Source organism: Pan paniscus, chromosome 13, assembly GCF_029289425.2.
Source record: "Pan paniscus chromosome 13, NHGRI_mPanPan1-v2.0_pri, whole genome shotgun sequence".
Classification (NCBI taxonomy): domain Eukaryota; kingdom Metazoa; phylum Chordata; class Mammalia; order Primates; family Hominidae; genus Pan; species Pan paniscus.
Window position 1 is genome coordinate 109693985 of NC_073262.2, and position 22432 is coordinate 109716416.

General features: G+C 40.6%; 1 protein-coding gene and 1 non-coding gene across 7 annotated transcripts in view; both read right to left on the minus strand.

Annotated features, from left to right (window-relative positions):
- KLF7 (KLF transcription factor 7) overlaps positions 1 to 22432 on the minus strand; it is a 455464-nt gene that overhangs the window by 12708 nt on the left and 420324 nt on the right. For all 6 annotated transcript variants that reach the window (XM_063595260.1, XM_063595261.1, XM_063595259.1 and 3 more), the window contains one exon: positions 612 to 735. In XM_063595260.1, the coding sequence (XP_063451330.1) occupies positions 612 to 735 (124 nt within the window). The remainder of the gene's footprint in view (positions 1 to 611; positions 736 to 22432) is intronic.
- Positions 22129 to 22195, minus strand: MIR2355 (microRNA mir-2355). Its single transcript, NR_163085.1, has one exon. It is a non-coding gene; the product is annotated as a microRNA mir-2355 (primary transcript).

The following is a 22432-nucleotide window of genomic DNA, read 5'->3' on the forward strand; positions in this document are numbered from 1 at the left end:
TGAATGCAGAAGGCTTAAAATTGAATTACAGGAGGAGTTCTCAAAACCTCGTCATTTTTTGCACCCTTGTGCCTATTTTCAAGGAAGAAAGAATGATCTGGGCCCCCAAAGAGTGGGAACTCTGTTCAGTACAATTCATTTCCAATAATGGTTCAGAGAAAAGCCTTATAGTGATAGGAACCCTAACCTTCCTTCCATTAAGCAAGCTTTCTACTCTTTCTTATTACTATAGATGAGGGAAAGTGGTACTGACATTGATACAAAGATCAGAAGTCCCTACAGGTGACCATTCTCTGTCTCACTACTTTTCATATTATACTAAAGTTATCTGTCACATCTTGTTGATACCCAGTGATTAACACCATTTCTGGCTCAAAGCTAGTGTTCTGAAAATGCTTGTGTAACTGAACCAAGAATTTACACCACCTCTTGATTTCATGCAAGAGGGCACCCCCTCTTCTCACTGGTCCTCTCCATGGAGAAAAGGCATTCCCAGGTCCAAGTGTCTGTGAGTCAGACCTGTGATAAGTCCAAGCACACGGGTGCTGCTCACCCTCCAACCCACTTCCCCATCTCTCCTCCCTAGCCCATCAACTTCTACTTCTCTTTACCTGTCGCAGTGGTTGCATTTGAAGGGCTTTGCACCTGTGTGTTTCCTGTAGTGCCTCGTGAGCTCATCGCTTCGTGCAAAACGCCACTCACATCCCTCCCATGAGCACTTATAAGGCTTCTCACCTGCAAGGAGAGATGGAAGGACCGTGGTCAGCAGCAGGAACAAAAGGGATTATACCCAACCAGCCTGTGCTGCCTGCTGGTCAGGCTTGGGAAAGGGCTGTTTAACTCATTCCTGAAAGACTAGATTTCCTAACATAGTATACCACTGTCTTTTGGGGTTTTTTTCCAAATCTCCTGGTGTTTTGTTTTTTGTTTTCTTTTTTGTTAACCTTCAAAAGTGGTTTCACCAGATCCTCAAATCTGGAGCTGTCATTTTAGTTCCCAGAGTCAGAGCATTTCCTTTGACTGGTGAAGGATCAATTTTTATTTATTTTCGATTCCCCGGAGCACTTTCACCCCCACAGTCCAGGCAGAAAGGAAATGTGCTATTTTCATCTGAACCACAAATGCTTCTAATTCTATTTTTCTCCAGAACCTACACTCATTTGCCATTTCAGGCTTTTTAGTCTTCTCCCTCCCCTTCCCTCCTACCACAAGCTGCAGCCAGGTAGCTGACTGACAAAGCAAACAGCTTAGGTCTCCCAGAGCCACCGCTCCTTCCAGTAAATGTGATGGATGGACAATGATGAGAAAGGTCTACAATTTCAGAGTAAAACAAAAATCACTTGACAATCCCTGGCATTTATGGAAAATACTATCACAAAAGTCTGAGTTAGGAAGCTCATAGCTTAACAACTGCAGAGTGTTCTTATTAGAGAATAATATACATTATTGTAAAATATTTTTAAAATCAATTTGGAGAGCAAGGTTTTAGCCACAGGGAAGCTGCTTATAAGCATGAAATTCAAACACTTGTGCTCAAGTGACCTTTTCACACAGTAAATACAGATGGAAGGATATGTAAGAGAAAGTACATGACTTTGCCTTAGACCTTTTTTTAACTCATCATATCTGTCACCAAACATGACAAATATTTACCCTTCCAACTGCATGGTGGACTGGTTCTAATCAAAAAGAAAAATAATCTTTGGAAACCTGTGAAATCATGAAGCTGAGTTACTGAGCCCCGTCACTGAGAGGCAGGTTAGTATGTGGTTAAGAGCTTTGAAGCCAAACTTCTTGGGATCAGCTTCTAGTTCTGTCCTTAATTGTCTGACCTTGGGCAGGTTAATAAACCTCTGTGTGTCTCTGTTTTCTTAGCGATAATAATAATAGGTACCTCAAAGGGTTTAGAGAAGATAAATCAATACACATGCATATTATATATTAATTAGAACAATGCCTGGCATATGTAAGAGTCACATAACTAATAAACATTAAAAACCGCCAAACTCAAAATTTCAGGATACCTAGGTGCCAAAGTACTATGGCATCCCATTATTTCCCCAGTTTTAAAAGCTAAATCTTTACTAGGCAGCCCTGAAGGAGACATTACCCAGGTACTATACTTGACCTACTTTCTTCTTTCCACCTTTCCCCTTCCCTTTAAACCTGACTACAAAGCATTCACAATTCTTTATTTGTATCACCTAGAATCAAACCAAACATGCTTGAAAATTTTATTTCATTAAATTGGTGCCCTAGTGAGCCACTGCTCTGTAAGACCCACAGAGAAGGGGAACGAGAAACACGGGCATTTCTTTTAAAGGGAACCAAGAGGACATGAAGGAGGGCTGGAGGCACAGGAGGAAACCCATTCAGTTTTGGAAACCAGGAAAAAAAGAGGATGAATCACTGAGCAGTGTTAAAAGTTCACCTTCTGGCTCCTTTAAGCCAAAAGTTTAGAAAAGATGTGCTGGCTGAAGAAAAGGTAGCCAAGTGGAGGTGCCACATAACCTTTGGAGTCAGCATACTTGGGATCTTGCTGCGTTCATTCCAGACTCTAGAACTCAGTGTATTTGTCTGTTAAACGAGGGTGAGCTTATTAATAAATCCATGTTTATAGTGAGGTTTCAATCAGTTGTGCGTAAGAAACGTTTGTTCAGCCTTGCATGCAGTCAGTATTCAGTTCCTGTCTCAACTCCCTTTCCTCTGCCTGTGTTCACAGAGGTTACTAGGAAGACAGGCCCTGAAATCGCTGTCAATAAAATCCTTCAGAGCTCATGGCTCCAGAAAGCCAAGTCTACAGACATTCTGGGTATCTGAAATATTAGAAACAGAGAGTCTTTTAAGTTTTAAGTATTTTCTCAGCATATTGATGGAGAATGAATCCAAAACAGGGAGTGTTCTTTAGGACTGCTCTGAATGAGTAGGACACAGAAGGGGAAGTAAGAGATCCCAGCACCCTGCAGGAGAGACATGTTAGCATCATGTATTTAATGCTGCTGATCACCCACTAGGCTCTGTTATCTCAAGGGGAAATCTGGCACAAACAAAAAAAGGAGAATGAGGCACCTAAGACTTTGGAAATTCAAAATGCCCTCCACCCATGAAGGCCTTCAAATGTAGTTAAAACTGGAGGTTCCTGGAACCTTGGGGACCAAACACACTTCAAATGCAATGAGGCACCTAGGAAATTCCATGAAATTCTACAGCAACAAGCAGAGACATCTAGTTCCCAGAATCAATCCCAAAATCGAACTGACTTGTCTATCACAGGCAACCACATTCTGAAGGACACAGGAACGGCAGATAAAATGAAGAAGACTGAAGTGGACGTCTTTGGATATTTTTTCCCATTTCAAACTGTTTGCTCTTCCCCTTGCTGAATTCCTTTAACTAGTTTCATTTTGACAAATAATATCAAGGATAGAGTTCTTTTCCAGAAAATGATAAGACTCTTAGTTACTTCCCAGTACAAACCAACTCTCCAACCCAGGAGCTATTTCAGTGTCCTCGTGGCTGTGTCCACTATTGAGAAACTGCAGATAGCTTGACTTAGCTCTGAATCTTATCACCTGACATTGTTTCCTGCTTGCGGCAAACACTACTCAGAATAATACTGAGGACAGGCTCCTTTGTGCCCTGATATTTTAGTCATGTTACTATTATAGTGATTTATCAAGCTATTTTTCCACCATCTGGCTAGTTTACTGACAAGTTGCCATTCCTGCAAATACTAATAAAAAGTTTAAAATAATCAAGAATGCCCAATGAAGGAGCAGTGCCTGAAGGCAGAACTCGGAAATCAGAGAAGCAGAAAAAATATATATAAAGAATTGGGAATATGACTTTATATTTAGGGCACAGGAGTTGTGAAGTTAGACTGACCTTGTTTCCAGGTTCTATACCCACCTCTATAAACCAATTCCTACTGGAAAGGCAGGTCAGGGAAATTCTTCTGTCAGTATTTTCAGCATGGCCAAGACTGCATCTCCCTAAACACCAACAGCCACAGCTTGATCTTGGAGGGTGGACATATCTGTAGCCATGATACATTTGTTTTCATCCTTAAAAGCCTACCTGAAGATTTCTGCTCATTTCATCAAAGGCTGAATTTCTTTCTTTATAAAAGAAAAAAAGAAAGGCTTTCTTTATGAGAGAGAGGAAAACTGCACGTCAGTGGTACCAGAGCAGGTTTCATGCAAAATCAGCTCTTCTCTTTCACTCTCCCTTCTTTCACTTTCCCTTCTCTCCTTCCTCCACTCCAGATACTTCTCCTGGGTATAAAACAGAAACTGTCATGGCCTTGCACAACACTATGCTGTATCGCACTTGGAATGATGCACACTGTTCAGCTCACTGCACCTCTAGAGTGAACAAAAATGCTCAAGAGTGGTCTATGTGAGACAGGCAGATGGAAGAGAGACTTAAAAACCCAGGACTCCAGTCCAGGAAGGGCATGTGAGTGAAGGCAAGGACACCACCCAGAGGGTGGGTGAGGCAGTGAGGCTGTGCCCCCACAGCTCACAATGCTGGAGGCAGAGGACACCCTCAGGACCTCCTAAATATCAGGGTGAATATCAAGAACCACTTTCTCTGTCTGGCAACAACCCTAGGATACTTGTTTCCCTGGGGGAGTATATGCCACCTCAGAGGTGAGAGTAAGCCTCATCAGGTGAAAACAGACTTATAGCCAGATGAGGGCTCGTAAGGAGAGGTAAGGGTGCTTGAGAAACAGGACTGACATTTAGAGAGGTTAAATCACGTCAAGAACTCGCGTTCTCCCACAAAATTCATCTGAAATGAAATGTGGTCTAAACCAGTGTGGCATTTTGTTAGTTTCTTACAGGGTCACTCTCCCTATATCGTGATCATCAGAATTGACTGATCAAAAAACACTGCCATAAATACTTTTTGAGCATGCATCTATGATATATGTAGGCTTATTCATGAACCATACAGATGTACTAATGTCCTATTAGGATATTATAAAATATATATTCAATAGACCAATTAAAAATGAGAATAAATTAAATATAAATAGAAGTCATACATATTTCTTCTTGCCTTCAAAAAGACTGTGTTGCACAACCCTACTTCTGGCCACTGCCCTGTAGGATAAATAAAAATAGCTTTGCTCTCAGCCCCACCATCTCACTGGTCTTAGGCCTTCCATTCACGGCTCCTACAGTCTATTCTACTTATAACAGTCAAAGCAATCCTTTGAAAATGTAAATCAGAGCATAAGTGACTCTTACAGGGGGACTTAGTCTATGTATTTCCATATAAATGGTCTCTTTGACATCCACTGGATTTTATGCATTTAAAAACATTATTCTGCAAAGGGTTCCACAGGTTTTGCCAGACTGCCAAAGACATTCACCCCAAAAAAGGTTAAGATGAAATTAAAGTGTAAATGTTCCAATGGTTTTCTATCGTTCTCAGAAAAAAAGTCAAAAGTCAGGCAAGGCTCTACAGTACAGCCTACATGATCTGGCTCCTGGCTACCTCTCCAATATCATCTCCTACGCTCCCCTCCCCGATTCACCACATTGCTGCCCTGCCTGCAGGCTCCCACCTCGAGACCTTTGCACTGGCTCCTCGCTCTGCCTGGAACACTCTTGCTCCCTCACTTCATTCCGGTCTCTGCCTGAATGTCTCCTCCTCTTAGAGAACTTCCTTCACTATCCTCTGTAAAACAGCAGATTCTGTCACTTTCTCCATAGCACTTAATTACTTTGAAATGCAGTTGCATATTGTTTGAGTGTATTATAGTCTGTTTCCCTCACCAGAGCATAAGCTTCATGCAGACATCCATTTTGTTCACTGTGATACCAACAGCACTAAAGCAGTGCTTGGCTCAATCCCGTCCAATACATTAAGTGAATTTAACAAAGCATCCTGATTTGCAACAAAAACCTGAATACACCTAGAGGGGCAGAACAGCCTGTGTGATTTCCAGTCCCTCACTTTCTAGGTATTAAACTGGTTTACGAGGGGAAATGTTTGCTTGGTTGCTTAAATCTGATATCCTTCTTTGACAAGGACTAAAATGTGGTAAGTTTTCCTTTACCATTAAATATCACTTCTACTTCTTCCCTATCTTCCACAGCCTAAAAGACGAGGATCCTGAAAACTTCCTATAACTTAATCTCACACATAGGAACCTATCCTCCTGAGCAATATCCCCTCTGGGAAGCAAGGTGCGTCATTTTATGAAACTCATTTGTAATGTTTATCTCTGAAGATGTATTTGAGACAGCATAAGTGATATGTCAAACGTACTGTGCTATAAATTTGCCTTTAAGATAGAGAGTGTAGCATAAAATATGAACACGTGGCAGAATCTTGCACTCAAGGTTTAAAATCTGTTGAAAATAAACTCACTAATACAAATGTTCTGCATTCATTTCCTGATCTGCAAAATTTCAAATTCTTAATGCAAGTTCTAAAGAGATTAGGATTTTGACCTGCCTAGATTTCTGTTAAGACTAATTTTACCTGTTTCCTTTTATTTATTTATTTTTTTAATGTGGTTCTAGACATTTAGGTATGTCAAGGTCCTAGTCTCTTGAGGACTTGGATTAAGAATTTGGAAACTCTGCAGATCAGGAAATGGAAAAGAAAACTGGAAAAGAGGAATACTTTGCAATGAGTTAATACTGCTGCCTAGTACATCTCGAAGAAATCAGCAAAGACCCATCAATTGCTTTCACATCACACTCAGTCGCACTAGAGAATTTAAGCAAGCTGGAGAATAAAGACATTGTAGAGAAAGTGTCACTAAGCTTTCTCAGCACTGGAAACAGAGTAACCGGTGAATTTCACTCCATAGCTTGTCAATGTCTTCTCAACCTGTAGGTGATGCAACTAAAAAATACCTATGCTAAGTCACTGAATCTGCTTTGGAAAATTGTCTCAGAGCCCCTCTTAGATTCCAGCTGGGTCTTAAATATTTTTTTTCAAGGCTTTTTGCGTATCTGATTGATGGAAAAGAAAAATTCTTTTACAGAATTCCCAAAACATTTATAATAACTACTACATAAATTAAAAGGTACTCATTGATGATCAATGTGGCTTTTTCATTCATCCATTACTTGCTTACTCAAACGAGGTCCAAGTACCTGAGTTTACACAGTGCACCAGTCACTTTACAGAGCATGCAAACATTTGCCCTATTTGTTTTTATTCTTTTTTTTTTTTTTTTTTTTTTCTGAGACGGAGTCTCGCTCTGTTGCCCAGGCTGGAGTGCAGTGGCGCGATCTCGGCTCACTGCAAGCTCCACCTCCTGGGTTCACGCCATTCTCCTGCCTCAGCCTCCCAAGTACCGAGTAGCTGGGACTACAGGCTCCAGCCACCACGTCCAGCTAATTTTTTTGTATTTTTAGTGGAGACAGGGTTTCACCGTGGTAGCCAGGATGGTCTTGATCTCCTGACCTCGTGATCCGCCCGCCTCGGCCTCCCAAAGTGCTGGGATTACAGGCGTGAGCCACCACGCCCGGCCTGTTTTTATTCTTAAAACAACTAAAAAACAATAACTGGTCCTGGGTTAGGTTTACTCCTCACCACCTTAAAATGTTTGTTCAAAAATCTGTAATCCAAAATTTAAACCATATCCTCAATGAGGTACAGCTCCTACTTCAGAATACGGAGAGAGGTGAGAAAAGATTTTGACTGAATACTGCAACTGCTGACAACAATTGTGTTTGTGTTCAATATAGTAGCCAGTAGCCACACATAGCAACGAGCGCTTGAAATGTTGCTGAGGTAACTAAAAAACTGAACTTTTAATTTAACCTTGATTAAAATTCAGATTAAAAAATTGAAGCAGTGTAAAAATATTTCACACTCTTATTTTGGTAGAACTGCATTTAACTTTCACCATTGAAAATTTAGCATGAGATACCCTGGAAACACACAATACACACTGGATCTCAAAGAATTAGTATTAAAAAAGAATGTAAAATATTTCTCACTAATAACTGTTTAAATATTGATTTTATGTTGAAATGATTATATTTTAGATATATTAATTTAGGTAAAACATATTAAAATTAATTTTACCTTTTATTTAACTTTTTAAAAAATGAGATTACTAGAAAATTTAAAGTTACATATGTGGTTTGCATATATTTCTATTTTGGACAGCACTGGCTTAAAATAGATTTTCTACGTAGAAACCCCATCGACTCAAGCTTAAAAGCTCATCCTTCCCGTATTTTTCTCCATGTCCAGCCCATAGCCTAGAATCCCAGTGTTCCCATTTTTACATTCCAACCCGTGGTAGAAGCACTCTCCCAGGCTCAAAATCTTAAGAGTTATTTTTAACTGTGAGAAAGCTAGGGGAGGAAGGACTCAGTAAACAAGTCCAAGTACTCCACCTTTGTGGAATCTCTCCTCCCCACCCCTGGCTTTTATTCTCATTACTATCAACCTTGCCGTGTACAAGACCCTGAATGCTTCACCAAATGCAACCAACAGCAGCCCTTCTCTGTTTCGAGGGATCTCCTCCCTGTTGCTGCATCAGGATCACCTGAGGCACTTATTAAAAATGCAGATTCCGAGTTCCCATCTCAGACCTTGCGTATCAGAATCTGTTTTTAGCATCTCTGTTTATGGGTTCAAGAATCTGAAGAAATGACATTTAAGCTGAGATATGAAGGAGGAGTTAACCAGGTGCAGTGGGAAGAAAGCTCTGCAGATTTAAAAAGCAGCACATACCAAGGCCCTGGGAGCAGAAGCAGCTTGGTGCTTTTCAGAAACAGTCATAAAACCAAAAGGCTCAAAGAAGCCTTCTTCTCTGATCCCCACCCCACCCCCAAACTTAATAGAACGTTTGGAGCCTCTCTCACTGGCCAGGATGTGAATTTTGTGAGGGCAGGGGCCACATTTGACTTGTTCGCCACTTTATCCACAGTGGCTAGCACAAACGTTATACACAGTAGATGCTCAGATAATACACTTATTTACATATAGGACCCATAAATGTGCCATTAAGAAACACAAAATAATATTTCTCTTTAAATTGTTCTCATCCCCTATATCCATCTCTCTTTCCATAAGCAGTCCTCTAGCACAGTGGTTCTCAAACTTATTAGAATTCCCTAAAGGGCTTGTTTAAAACACAGGTTAGTGAACCCCACCCTGAGAAGTTCTGATTCACAAGGGGAGGGCCCAAGAATCTGCATTTCTAACAAATTCCCAGATGATGCTGCTGCTGCTGCTGCTGGTCCAGAGACCATACCTCAAGAACCACTGCCGTAGTGGGGAAATAAAATGAACTCAGCATCAAAAAATAGATTATTCTAGTTCTGGCTCTGCCACATAATAGCAATGTGGCCTTGTAAAGGTATTTAATAACTTCTTTGGGGACTTATGGCTCTTAACTGTGTGGGGAAGGAATTTAAAAAAAAAACTGTCCCACTTCCCTATACTCATGAAGATTCGATGGAACCTAGTACCTGGAAGTGACTGGTCAGTTACAAAGTCCCAAATGAATAAAAAGTGTTATTAACGGTGTTTGTTATTAAAGTTGCTATTCATAGTGGTGATATCAACAGGGAGTTTACAGACACACAGGAAGCCAGAGAGAGATGTGGAAACAGAGAACTTTGTCACCTGTATGTCCAGGGCAAAGGCACAGGGCTTCTCTATAAGACTCAAACTGGAGCCCAGCCTGCCCCGTGGAGCACAGCCATGGAAATACACGGGACTAAAGAAATCCTTTGGGGTCATGTGCCATTTTTAACAACTGTTAACTTTGTCTAAAATGTTTCTTTTGAGACAAAGTGTTAGATTCTTGGTGAATTTGTTTGAAATGCTGGAGGAAGACTGTGTTGGTCATGAAAATTACTTACCAACCCAGATGCTGAAATAAATGTAGCTGTTGAAAATTAAAGAACTTTTGTAATGTGTAATTTGTTATTCCAATACATGTATTTTCAAATACTGTACCATGTTTCTCATAACCCAAGGAATGCCATAAAATTATTTTTTATTTAATTAAAAATGTATGCAGTATTCTAGTAGTTTCTAGTGGGCTGAGTGAGGTTTAGCCAACAAACACCACTGCTCCCCACCACCCCGACACAAGGCAAAACAAAAACTCATAACTGTTTAGGTATTACTATAATTTTCAAAAGACTGTAAACTCACTTAAGAATTTAGACCTCAATAACACTTATACCTGAAGCTGTATGTTCTCAAGTTTTGAAACAGGTAAGCATGATCATTTGGGGAAACTATATTTATTATTTTTTTTAAGCAACAAGTTTAATTTGCTTGCCTTTTTTGTCCATTTTACTTTGTTTTTGTTCTTTTTGTTTTTCAAGGTTAACTTCAAAAATTATTTTTATCAGCTTTTTTGGAGTTAAATCCAAATAAAACTTAATGTCATCTTGGAAATTTAAATATATTTTGGTGATTACCAGTTACAATAAAGTTAAAAGCTAGGTATATACTAAATTTGAAGAAAAATGTTATTAAAACATTAATCTTTCCCTTTCAAGATGACAACTACACCATGTGAATCTGTTTGAAACTCATTTGTAGAACATTTTTTTTCCATTTAGCAGCAATGTTATCACTCTGTAAGTCAAGTTCTCACAATTCAATTTGATGTATTAAATAGAAATTTGATTATTAAAAAACGTTAATTTTAAACTCACCTTTGGTCAACCTTTGCTTTTTGTTTTCAAATGTAAAGATCACCATACGGCAGAGGACGTATACAGGAACAGACTCTTACTACAATGACCAAGCTATTATTATTATTATTATTTTCCTTAGAGACAGAGTCTCACTCTGTTGCTCAGACTGGAGTGCAGGGGTGCAATCACAACTCACTGCAACTTTGAACTCCTGAGTTCAGGCTCCCAAAGTAGCCTCCCAAAGTAGCTGGGACTGCAGGCTCTGGTGCCACCACACTTGGCTAATTTTTTTTTTTTTTTTTGTAGAGACGATGCCTCCCAATGCTGCACAGGCCGGTCTTGAACTCCTGGCCTGAAGTGATCCCCCCACCTCAGCCTCCCAAAGCACTAGGATTACAGGTATGAGCCACTGTGTCTATTCCCAAACTATTAATTTTTGAATCACCTTAAAAGATTTTCAGAATGAAGAGAAAAAAAAATCACTTTTACTCCAAACAACATGTTCCAAGCATGGGTAATATCAAGGCATTACTCTGAAAGTGATACCACTAAATCAGAAGTATACCCTGTAGAAGTAAACCAACATAGAAAAGGAAACTTCCCCTAAAAATGCAGTCAATTCCAGAGGTTGGCAAAAGGTGTACAACTCCTAGTGAGTATAGCCAAGGAATTCATTTTTCTTGCAAGGAGGGTGGTACTAAGAAAAAGATAATCGGAGAGCACACAGCTTTGAGGGAGGGTAGGTCTGCATGACACCCTACTGGGGAGGCTTTTGGAAAGCCTGAGGGCAGGTGAGAGGACTGTGTGTCTGTGAACCACAGAAAATGCAGAGACATGGAGGGCCAGGACAGGTGGGGAGGGGAGACTAAACTAGGCCTTATCAGATCAGGGACCCATGGTGGTCACCCATTGGTACGTATCACATTAGTTGACAATATCTAATTTACTTTACTGGATACACTAAATTTTGCTTTTTTGCTAACCAAAAATTTAGAAAATATACACCTAAATCATTTATTATTTGGATAAAAGTTAACTTTCTGCTACATATGCGATATATATATATATATAATATATATATATATGAAAAGAGATAGATCAATGGTATTAAAAAAAAAACATAAGAAAGGATAATCAAAAAACCACCTAAGATCTGCTTCTGGAAGCTATAAAGTAAGTGGCTTCAGCATCCTAAATTTGTTTTAATTAAGCTAATGATAACAAAAATTGATATTCCTTGATGATATAAATGCAGATGGTAGAGAAGTAGCTTAAACATATCACTAGTTCATATGGTAATTTTCTCTAAACTTAAAAAAAAAAGGCAATTTTATCAATCTTCAAGAAGCCCAAATGAGATCAGATGTGGTGGCTCACACCTGTAATCCCAGCACTTTGGGAGGCCACAGCAGGCAGATCACCTGAGCCCAGGAGTTTGAGACCAGCCCAGGCAATGTGGTAGGTCCCTGTCTCTACAAAAAATTAAAAAACTAGCTGGGCATGGTGGTGCACGCCTGTAGTCCCAGCTACTTGGGAGACTGAGGTGAGAGGATCACTTGAGCAGGGGAGGCTGAGGCTGCAGTAAGCAGTAAGCTGTGGTTGCACCACTGCACTCTAGCCTGGGTGACAGAGCGAGACCCATGTCTCAAAAAAAAGAAGAGCCCAAATTAGATAATTTATATCCAGATCATGGAGAGAAGGGCCCTCCCTGGGCCAGCTACCATTCATGTTGAATAGATATTAATCCAGTTTTTTAGAGCTTTTTAGAGGCAAATATCAAATCAGTGAAGATTTAAAACATCAATATGTCTACATAATTCTCTTCCAAGATGATTAAACATTTTTTTAGAGACTAAATTCCCCCATTAGCTAAAGCAACCCAAATATGTACCTTACTCAAATATAAAGTCTAAGAGTAACCCCAAAAGAAAATTTTCATTTGTTTGTTGTTTTGACACATAATAATCTAGGATAGATGCTCTTCACATACCACTGCCTATGTACTCAGGAAAAGATGTACACAAAGCCATGTCACTTATTTTTCTACCTTATCACCCATCACTTCTTACATAACCCTCTAGTCTCCAACATCCCTAGACAGCCCCCGCTCCCCAACTCCCGCCCAAGCCTTTCTCACTCGCTGGGATGTCCCCTGCTCAGAATGTGCCTATTCTCCACATGTCACCCCATCCGCAAGGATTTCTCCTCCTCAGAAAACTATACCCTTATCTAAGTTTTCACTCTTTGGCCAGTTATTTACTATTTCCTGTAGATATTTATCTTTTTATGCCTTGATCCCTTGCCCTGCTTCTCCCCACACACATTAAATGAAAAGTGCTTTTAAAACAAGGACACCTTATACCCCCAGTGGAATAAATGCTGATTAAGTATCTAGTGTATGTCCAGGCACTGGGCTAGATGCTTTCTCATTGGCCTCTTTGTAATCATGCACAAAGTCTAGCACAGGCTCAGACACACTGTAACATGCACTGAATACAATGTTTGCTAACTGAGACATCAGACCATCAAAATCCAACAGCACGAAAAGCTTTGTTACCACCTTACCTTCCAGATTCATAAACCCTAACATGCATTATCTCCGAAACACTTCATCTCTGTCCACGGGTAAACAGGAAAAGTCAAATGCTTAGACTTCTGGTCTAACTCACCGGCAATGAAAGAAATAGTCTCTTCAGTGTGACAAGTTAGATTCAACCAGCATTAATTGTTGGTTCAAATATATGCCAACCAATGACACTGCTAGAAATTAAAGCTAAATGGAAAGGTTCTTCACGTTAGAGCAGCTCCCAGTTAGGAAAGCACCATGCATACATACAAAGAACATGAGACTCAATATGTTTGATAGATGTGTGTAATGTGGACATGTGAAACAGAAATTCCCTAAGACTTGATAAGACTATTAGAGCAGGTGTCCCAGAGATGATCAGCCCCCCTGAAACTTGAAGGACACTAAGGACAAGGGCAATAAGTATTTCCTGGAGAAGGAACAGCATGCACAAAGGCCCAGAGATAAGAGACAGTGGTTTATCATCCTGAGGTCAAGGGTAAGTATGTGAGGAGGACCCTTAAGAATGGACTGAAGAGGTGGTAATGCCAAACCCTGAGGAACCTTGATGACAAACTATCCCCTCAAGAGACTGACTCCCTTGAGGCCAGACCCCACATCTGTGCATAGTTGTGTCCTCAGGGCCTGGCACAATGTGTGGTCCTAGTACTTCCAAAGCATATGCTGTGGGAAGTGGCTCTAGATGGACTCTGATAGAGTTGGGCACTCCTTTCTTCTGCTCGCCTAACTTCCTCTAGAAGAGACTATCATATTGTTTGAGTAAATTGTTTACATTCTATGTAGCTCCACAAAACCAAATGGTCCCTTTAAGGGCAGAGGCCAGGCTTATTCACCTTAGTATTCCCAAGACTTAGAATGCTGGACACATGTCAAAGACCCTCAATTAACCTGGCTGAATGAACATACCCATATATTATTGGTCCATCTCTATACCTTCCTTTAAGCAGTTACCTAGATCTTCCTACATCTTCTTTCTGCTGCTCCCTAATAGGAATCATTGGGAAGAAAACACAATGACTGAAACCACCCGTGAAAGCTACATTCACATTCACACACACACACACACACACACACACCCTGCCCTCCCCCCAAATCTGCAAACAACTCAGCACAAACATATTGACACCCACATATGTAGAAACACCCCCACACAATCTGTCATCCTATATACCTCTAACCTCAAACAGCCTTAATTTTTGTCTGTACTGAACTCAAAGCTACAAAATACTTTCTCTTCATTCTTCTACTGAAGAATGAAGGCATTCTGGGAGGAAAATGTCAATGTTATGTGACTTTATACTTTGGAAGGGGGAAAAAGAGGTGCAAGAAATATTAAGATGCAGTTAATTTGACTCCATATGCTTTTGTGCTTAAGTTATTAATTTCCCAGTCACTTCATATTACTCCAGTAATGTAATATTCTCATGAAATGGAAAATGTAAATTATGTTTCCATTCAGAACTTAAGCCATTCCACAGAAACCTAGTTTTCATGCAATTATTTTGATCTTGCAATATGCCACAAACTACAATGTACTAGGATGTTACCCTTATCATTTCATACATTTAGAATTTCAGAACTCAAGTTTTCTGTTAAAATGTCTGCATTAAAGGCTTTTTAAAAAGAATTATTAAGACTAAAAGCATAGCAGCAACTGCCAGTTGTCCTCTATATTCATTCTCCCCTTATCCCTAGGTAAGAGTATCCCTTGGTTTTTGTTGAGCTTATGGCCACCCAGAACAAAGACTGTATTTCCAAACTCCTTTGCAATTGCTTGTTGACATATGACCAAGTTCTGGCTGATGAGACGTAAGTGGCACTGGCAAGTGCAATGTCAAGCTGTACTTTTATTTATTTAGAGACAGAGTCTCGCTCTGTCACCCAGGTTGGAGTGCAGTGGCGTGATCTTAGCTCACTGCAACCTCCCCTCCTGGTTCAAGTGATTCTCCTGCCTCAGCATCCTGAGTAGCTGGGATTACAGGTGCCCGCCATCACACCCAGCTAATTTTTGTATTTTTAGTAGAGACAGGGTTTCACTATGTTGACCAGGCTGGTCTCAAACTCCTGACCTCAGGTGATCCACCTGTCTTGGCCTCCCAAACTGCTGGGATTACAGGTGTGAGCTATCACGGCCAATCAAGCTGTACTTCTAAAAGTAGGGACATCCCCTCCCCTTTTCACTTTCGAAATATCTGCATGAAAACTAGATTCCTGGAAAGCAGGCCTGGTGGCAGCCATCTTGAATGGCAGGGACCTGAGCAATACCTCAGGAATGGAAATCCTAGGGATAGGTGACCAACAGAACAAAAGGAGTTTGGGCTTCTGACAGTTCTCAGTGCAGACTTTATATTAAAGGGAAAAAGAAATCTTACATCTTTAAGCTCCTGTTAGCTTGGGTCTTTGTCACAAAAGCTTCATTTAGGATCTAATTAATTCAAAGCATAACATACATGAACAAAGGAAATCTCGCTTCTTTTCTCCAGAAAGGTTGTCAGAGTTCTGGAGATGTTGCCCCATGTGTACAAGTACAGTTTACTGGAAAACAGACACACACACACAACTCACCATCAGGAGACCTGTGCTCTAGTCCTAGCTGTTACCACTTATGATGTGCCCTCAGGAAAGTTACCTACTCTTTAAGTCTCACTTTCCTCCTCTGCAAAATAGAGCTAATCCCTTCTTTGGCACAGCCCTCACAGGATTATCGTGAAATGTGAAGAGAGATGATTTCTGTGCAGATGCTTCATATGCTGCAAAGCACCACACAGGCAGCGTAATTATTAAAATATTTTATCCCAAAATCCTTCTTTATGCAACGTGGGTCATATTAACACCCAGTACCTGAATATACCTTTCTGGTGAATAAAGAGCCTGCAATCACCTGATTCTAGCTAAGATGGTTAGAGATCAGTTTGAGATGTTAGGAGCAGACCACCTCCAGAGGCTGGTGTTTCATTCAACCATCAAAGATAAGACGTCAAGCCCCAACTCCTCAACTTAAACATGGCATTGATTAGAAAGCCAAAGGGTTTTAACCAAACAGTACAAACCCAATACCACATGGAGAGAAACTGCCCAGAGCCCATATACTACTAAAATATGGTGCATATATTACTACATCTCATATCTCATCTGCTGTGATATATGTGGCTTTTTCTATTAGATGTATGAATATACGAGTGGCAGAATCAATCTCTGATGAAATGTCTATATTTTCCTTCCTCGTGTAGATACACATATAGTAGAAAACTAAGTGTAGGGGAAAGGTACAAAATGTTATACGTAAACAAACTAGACAATACATGCATCTCTGTAGAGAAAACACCTCAAATAATCAACATCAGCCAAGACTTGTGGTCCAATTCCACCCACCTTCAATGGGTGATAGGGTTTTTTAAATCCAAGTAAAATTAGCTGTTGGCTAATATTTACTGGGCCCTCACTATATGCTGGGCACTACAGAATCTAAGGGCTTTATGTATATTCTGTCCTCTAATTCTCTCAATAGCCCTAATGCTATTATCCCTCCCCATTTTCTAGATGAGGAAATAGAGGGTTGGAGAAATAAAGCTGTTCCCCAAGTTCACCCAACTTATATGTGGTACAGTCAAGATTGAAACTCAGGCCATCTCACCTTCAGAATTCACATGCTTAACCACTACGTCACTCTGCCTTTTATATAAGCAGCAATAATTAAAGTGGAATCAATGCTCATATTCCCTTTGGAAATATTTTCTGATAAAACAAATGTTTCAACTGGAAAGAATGTCAGAACTATTCAGATGAACCTATATAATAGCTGTTCTAACTTTTTAAAAACGAATAAGCAAAGGAATCGAATCTACTGAGACAGGAAGCCAGGAGTGCGAACTACAACTCATCTACCCTCCCCTAGAACCCACGGTCTCATTTTCAGCTCACAGAACGGTACTACTGACTACTAGACCTTAGTGTGGGTAGAAAAAATTTTTTTCAGAGAATACCTGATATTAACTTTACCAGCATTTTCATTTCATTCCGTCACCTTCTCAGAAAAATCTGTGTCACTTAACAAGTTCTACATAAACCAAAAATGGAAACCCCGAAGGCCAACAGCAAAGCAAGGATTTCATTCTTAACCCGCATCTCAGTGTGAGATGAGCTGAAGCTTCATTTCTACCTGCCGCCCCTTTCTGAAGGGTAGGTACTGACTGGGCTGGAGTGAAGGAGAAACACCAGGTAATAACATCACTGTTCCTGGTATGTTCTTTATATATCAGGCAGCCCAATGGTGCTTTACCTGTGCTATTTCACAGAAGGCTTGCAAGGTAGGTGGTGATGTTTCCATCTTAGGGAGGGGAACATGGAAGCCCAGGGGTAGACACCCAGCTAATAAGTGGCTGAGCTGACTTTTTAAGTCTGGGTCTGACTCCAAAGCCTGTTCTCCTGCAGCATCATGCTGGGGTTTTCTAGAAGCCAAGAAAGGGACACAGAAGCAAAAGACCCCACCCTTCTTCCATCACAGTCCATCCTATTTGCTGTGCCAGAAAGCCCTGAAGAAGGGTAGAACGTGGATGGCTCCATGTTGGGCTGTTTCCGCCAGTTCATTAGCAGGGGTGAAGTCCTCTCATCCCTCTGCTACATTCTCTCCCACACCTCACCAAGAAGCTGATCAAAGAGGAGTATCAGTTTGTGTGCTCTGCAGGGACTGAGAGAACAGGCAGTGGCCAGACTGTGAAAGGACTTAAACAGACCTGCACGATCCAGTCTCCTAGACCCTAGCACAGGTGGGTACTGAACACCCAAAATGTGAGCACTCTGAACTGAATGTGCTCTAAGTGTAAAATACGCACCAGATTTTGAAGGCTTTCCAATAGAAGAAAGAGATAAGGAAATGTAAAATAGCTCATTAATAATTGTTTATCAATTATTTACGTGTTGAAATGAGAATGTTTTGGATATATTGAGCTAAATAAAATACAGTATTAGAACTAATTAGTATGATTAATTACTTTTTAAATGTGCGTGCTAGAAAATATAAAATTATATATGTGGCTTACATTACATTTCTATTGGAAAGCGGTCTTAAGAGATCATGTTCAAGAATTTGTACTTTAAGAACAATGGCAGCCATTGTGAGCTTTTAAACGGAGGCATAACATGATCAGAATTGAACTTTAAAACATTACTCTAGCTACAAAATGGAGAATGGACTGCCAAAGGCAATGAGCCAATGTGGGGAGAGTTCTACAACTTCTAGGAGGTTCTACAACTGCCGAGGAGAAAGAAGATAGTGCCTGAAACACAAATGACTCTGCTTATTGCAGCAGAGATGGAGAAAAGCAAACAAATGTAAAACGTATTTAGAAAGCAGTGCCCATGAGATGAAAAAAAATTGATTGAAAGGACATCTATCACAGATGCCTCCCAGGGTTTTGCTATGAGCTGAGTGGATGGGCCATTCAGCATTCATCATGTGGTATTTACGCATCTACGAAAAAAATGGTCAACCAAGTATCCTAGGGTCACAACAGCCTTTCTCCATGAAGTTCCCCTGCAAGAAGCGTGAATCGCACATGCTCTGGGGACTCTGGAACTCGTGCATGCTGTTCCAAAGTGCTTTCCTTCTGAAGAGCTCCCAGAAGAAGTGCCTCAAGATTTTGCCAAGTCAAGAAACACTTTGGAAAGCTGTCGGAAATGATGGTAATGGATGCTAAGACCGGGAAATAGGCTGAAAGCACAGAGAGTGGGATGGAGTGGGGTGGAAGAAGGGTGGGGTCTGCTCCACTGTCCCTTTCTTGTCCTTTTCTCTAGGAAATGCCAGCATAATGCTGCAGGGGACAGGCTTTGGAGTCAGACCCAGACTCGAAAGCCAGCTTGGTCACTTATAAGCTGGGCGTGTCTACTCTTGGGATCTTCTAGGCTTCCACATTCTCATGCCTAAGATGGGAAAATCACCACCTACCTTGTAAGGATTTCATGAAATGGCTGTTATCATTCAGGCTTTCTCTTCCACTCCAGCCACGTCAATACCTGCCCCCTAGGAAGGGATATCGGGTGTCAACAAAACTTCAGGGCATCTCACCTCTCACAGGTGAAAGCATGACAAATCTCAAGAAAGACTAGGTGGGTTGTTTTGGTGTTAACTGCACAGAGAACCAAACAGCACCCCACAGCTGCTGTGGCATCGGAGGCCTGCTCCTTCCAGGGCAAGCATTATCATGAATAATTAAAGCCAAGCTCTGCTTATCAAAATAAATGAACAAAGGATGCCTCTGACACAGCAGTTCCCCCACCCCAATCTTCTTTGTTTTAGGAGCCACTTTTTCTCAGCTACTGCTCCTACCCATCTGATGATCTTCAGCGGCATCCCTATCAATTTGGGTAAATTAGCAAGCTTCTCCTCCATATGGAGCTGCGGCCGTAAATCACAAATATGAGTGTGTGTAAAATTATATAGCATAGGCCCAGTGTAATAATAAACACATTTATATTTTATAACTGCTGTTTTCTCCACCTTCAAGCCGCATCATTGCCTGGGCCCCAGAGGTTCCTAAGCACTCCCCACCGGCTCCTGTGTGCAGCCGTCTTGCTTTGTGTGCAATTTCCTTCCCCCTCGTCACAGACCGCTATCTGCCAAATGCCAGCCGGCTCTTCTTTGTGCTGCGGTGGGCAAGGAACCATACCAGCTCACAGTTCTCTCTGCAGCAGAACACAGACACAAATGAGCAGGTGACCTCTCAAACCGTGTCAAAACGGGCCCTTGACCCAGAGACCTCAAAACTTTAGTGGGTTCGCTGTCTAAATCACCCAACTAAAAAGACCTATGTTTGCACAACGTGATTGTGTTTACACAAAGATTTAACGCCTCAATAGAGCAAAAGCTGTTCAGTTAATTTTAATTATTGCTTTACTCTTCTCGCAACAGATTTTTAAAAAAATGCTTAACGGTGAGCTTGTGGTAATTGATCCCACAAGCTTTGTACCTATGGTCCTTGTAGCTCATACAATGACAGGAGTGGGAAGGATGTATGAAAAGTTTTCCCTGGCTGCAAAGGATTCTTTCTGGCTTTGCTCATTAACTATTCTTTTTGGATAAGGTGCACACCAGGAAAACCACAAAAACAAAACCAAAAACTTTAACATCTAACCATGAGAGGGGGGAGAAAGATACACAGGTGGATTTGAAAGCATTCTAAATGCTTAGCAGCCAATTATCAGCAAGGAAAAGGCTATTATCAAATTGGGTTGGGGGCCCCGCCAATTCTAACGACTTATTAAGGTTATTTCCATGGCAGGTAGAATGAAATAAAAAGGGGAAGTTTGAAAATACAAAGATGTACAGGAACACATGATCACACACAAAAATATCTACAGACAAACAATCCTCAAAAGAGTGGAGCCCTCAGGGGTAATGTGTGTTATTCCTTCAGCCTTCCAGGAATTTGTCTTTTGGTGTTAATACCTTTTCTTTCCTCAGATCTCTGGATATAATATAAGTGCCCATCACTCTGAGGTTCCTGTAGATCCTTTTGGCAGAATGCTAGAAAGCAGCTATTCTTCTTCACTGTGTGCTTTTCTGAATTCAGAGGAGAGGCTGCTGCACATATCAAGCAAAATCATAACCTGAGTTTGGGATCTTTGCCAATGAATAGATTTACAATTCCTATATTTACCAAGGGTTTTTATTCTTACGACTTCTAACCCATTATAAATATCCTCAACTGGGCAAAAACAAAGATAAAATAAAATTATCCTGAATTCCACACTTATCATACAAACAAAAATAAAGGCACAGAAATCATTTCTTCAACCTCACCTTGCAAAGCTCTGGTGTAACTGAGAGGAGCATACAACTCATACACCAAGATCCACCCATCCACAGATTCCTTTGAATTCTTTAAGGCATCTCCATTTGGGTTTTCCAGCTTAGTAATAAAGAGGATTGCTAAGATGCATTCTTTCAAGGGGTTCAGAGAAAAGTTTCTATTTGCTATTTCTCATCAAGAATTATCTAAAATATGCAAATGCGGTAGTACTGAGATACCACTTCAAGAATCAATACCTTGTGTTTGTTTGCATCTTCAAAACCAGCTTTCTTTCTTAAAATAGGGGAAAACCAACTAAGATCAAGGATTCTTAAGTTCAACCAAAATAGACAGAATGTAGGAGTATACAAGATAATCACTCAGTTTTCTTAGCTATTCTGAATTAGTAGTTACACTGAACAAGTAAAATAACAACAAATAGCCATTTATTTTTCTGAACCACAAACAAAACTGAATTCATTTATATTGTTTCAACTTAGGCCCCCAAAAGAAATAACTGATCTCTAAAGGAAAAACAGAGTAGGGCAGGCTCTGTGATGGTTCAGCAGTGAAATCTTTGAAAAATGATTCTTTCAGCCTCAGTTCCCTTATTTGTACAATGGGTATAATGAGAAGACTTACCTCATCAGTAAGTGAAGGTTAAATGGAAGGATGTATGTGAAACACTTGGCAACTGTAAAGATCAATACAAGTGATATTATTATTGCTTACTTGGGTAATGCACTAACATAGAAGCAGCCATTCCCAGGCTTGGTACCCAATTGCCTTCTTACTCCCAAAGCTGATCTGAGTAGGAATGCCTCAGCTTACCCTTTCTTTAGCACATCTGCTCTGGGAAGCTGACTAAGTAACCCACTGCATCTTCAGGTCATCAAGATAATACTACTCATTCCCTACTGGGTCTAAAACTAAGGTCCGATAACAACTGTGATCCAAAACATGGCACTTAGCATGACCCCACAAGGCCAGCTCACTAATGGCAATCTCTTCAAGTGGCAAGGGATAAGCTAATACATGTAAAAGCCACAGATGTCACGTACTCCCTATAGCCACATTCACATGTATGAGAGGAATAAAGTCAGCAGTATTATCTCCAAACAGCAAGGACAATGCCATACGATTATAATAGCATATTGTCCGTTGTATCTGGGGATGACACGTCTGACAATGTTATTTTCTATGCATGTGAATGTAGCTGAAAGGGCCAATGCATAATTCACAGCTCCTGACAAAATGCAGACATAAAGTATGTGTCCATTAGATAAGGCAATTTAAATCCTTTTACCTGAAATAGCACGTTTCTCCCTAAGAACTCAAAAAGCTTCCAGTATGCTCCTCATGGTGCTGGTGTGAACCAGAACAGTGAATAGTAGGAAATGTACTGAGGTAGC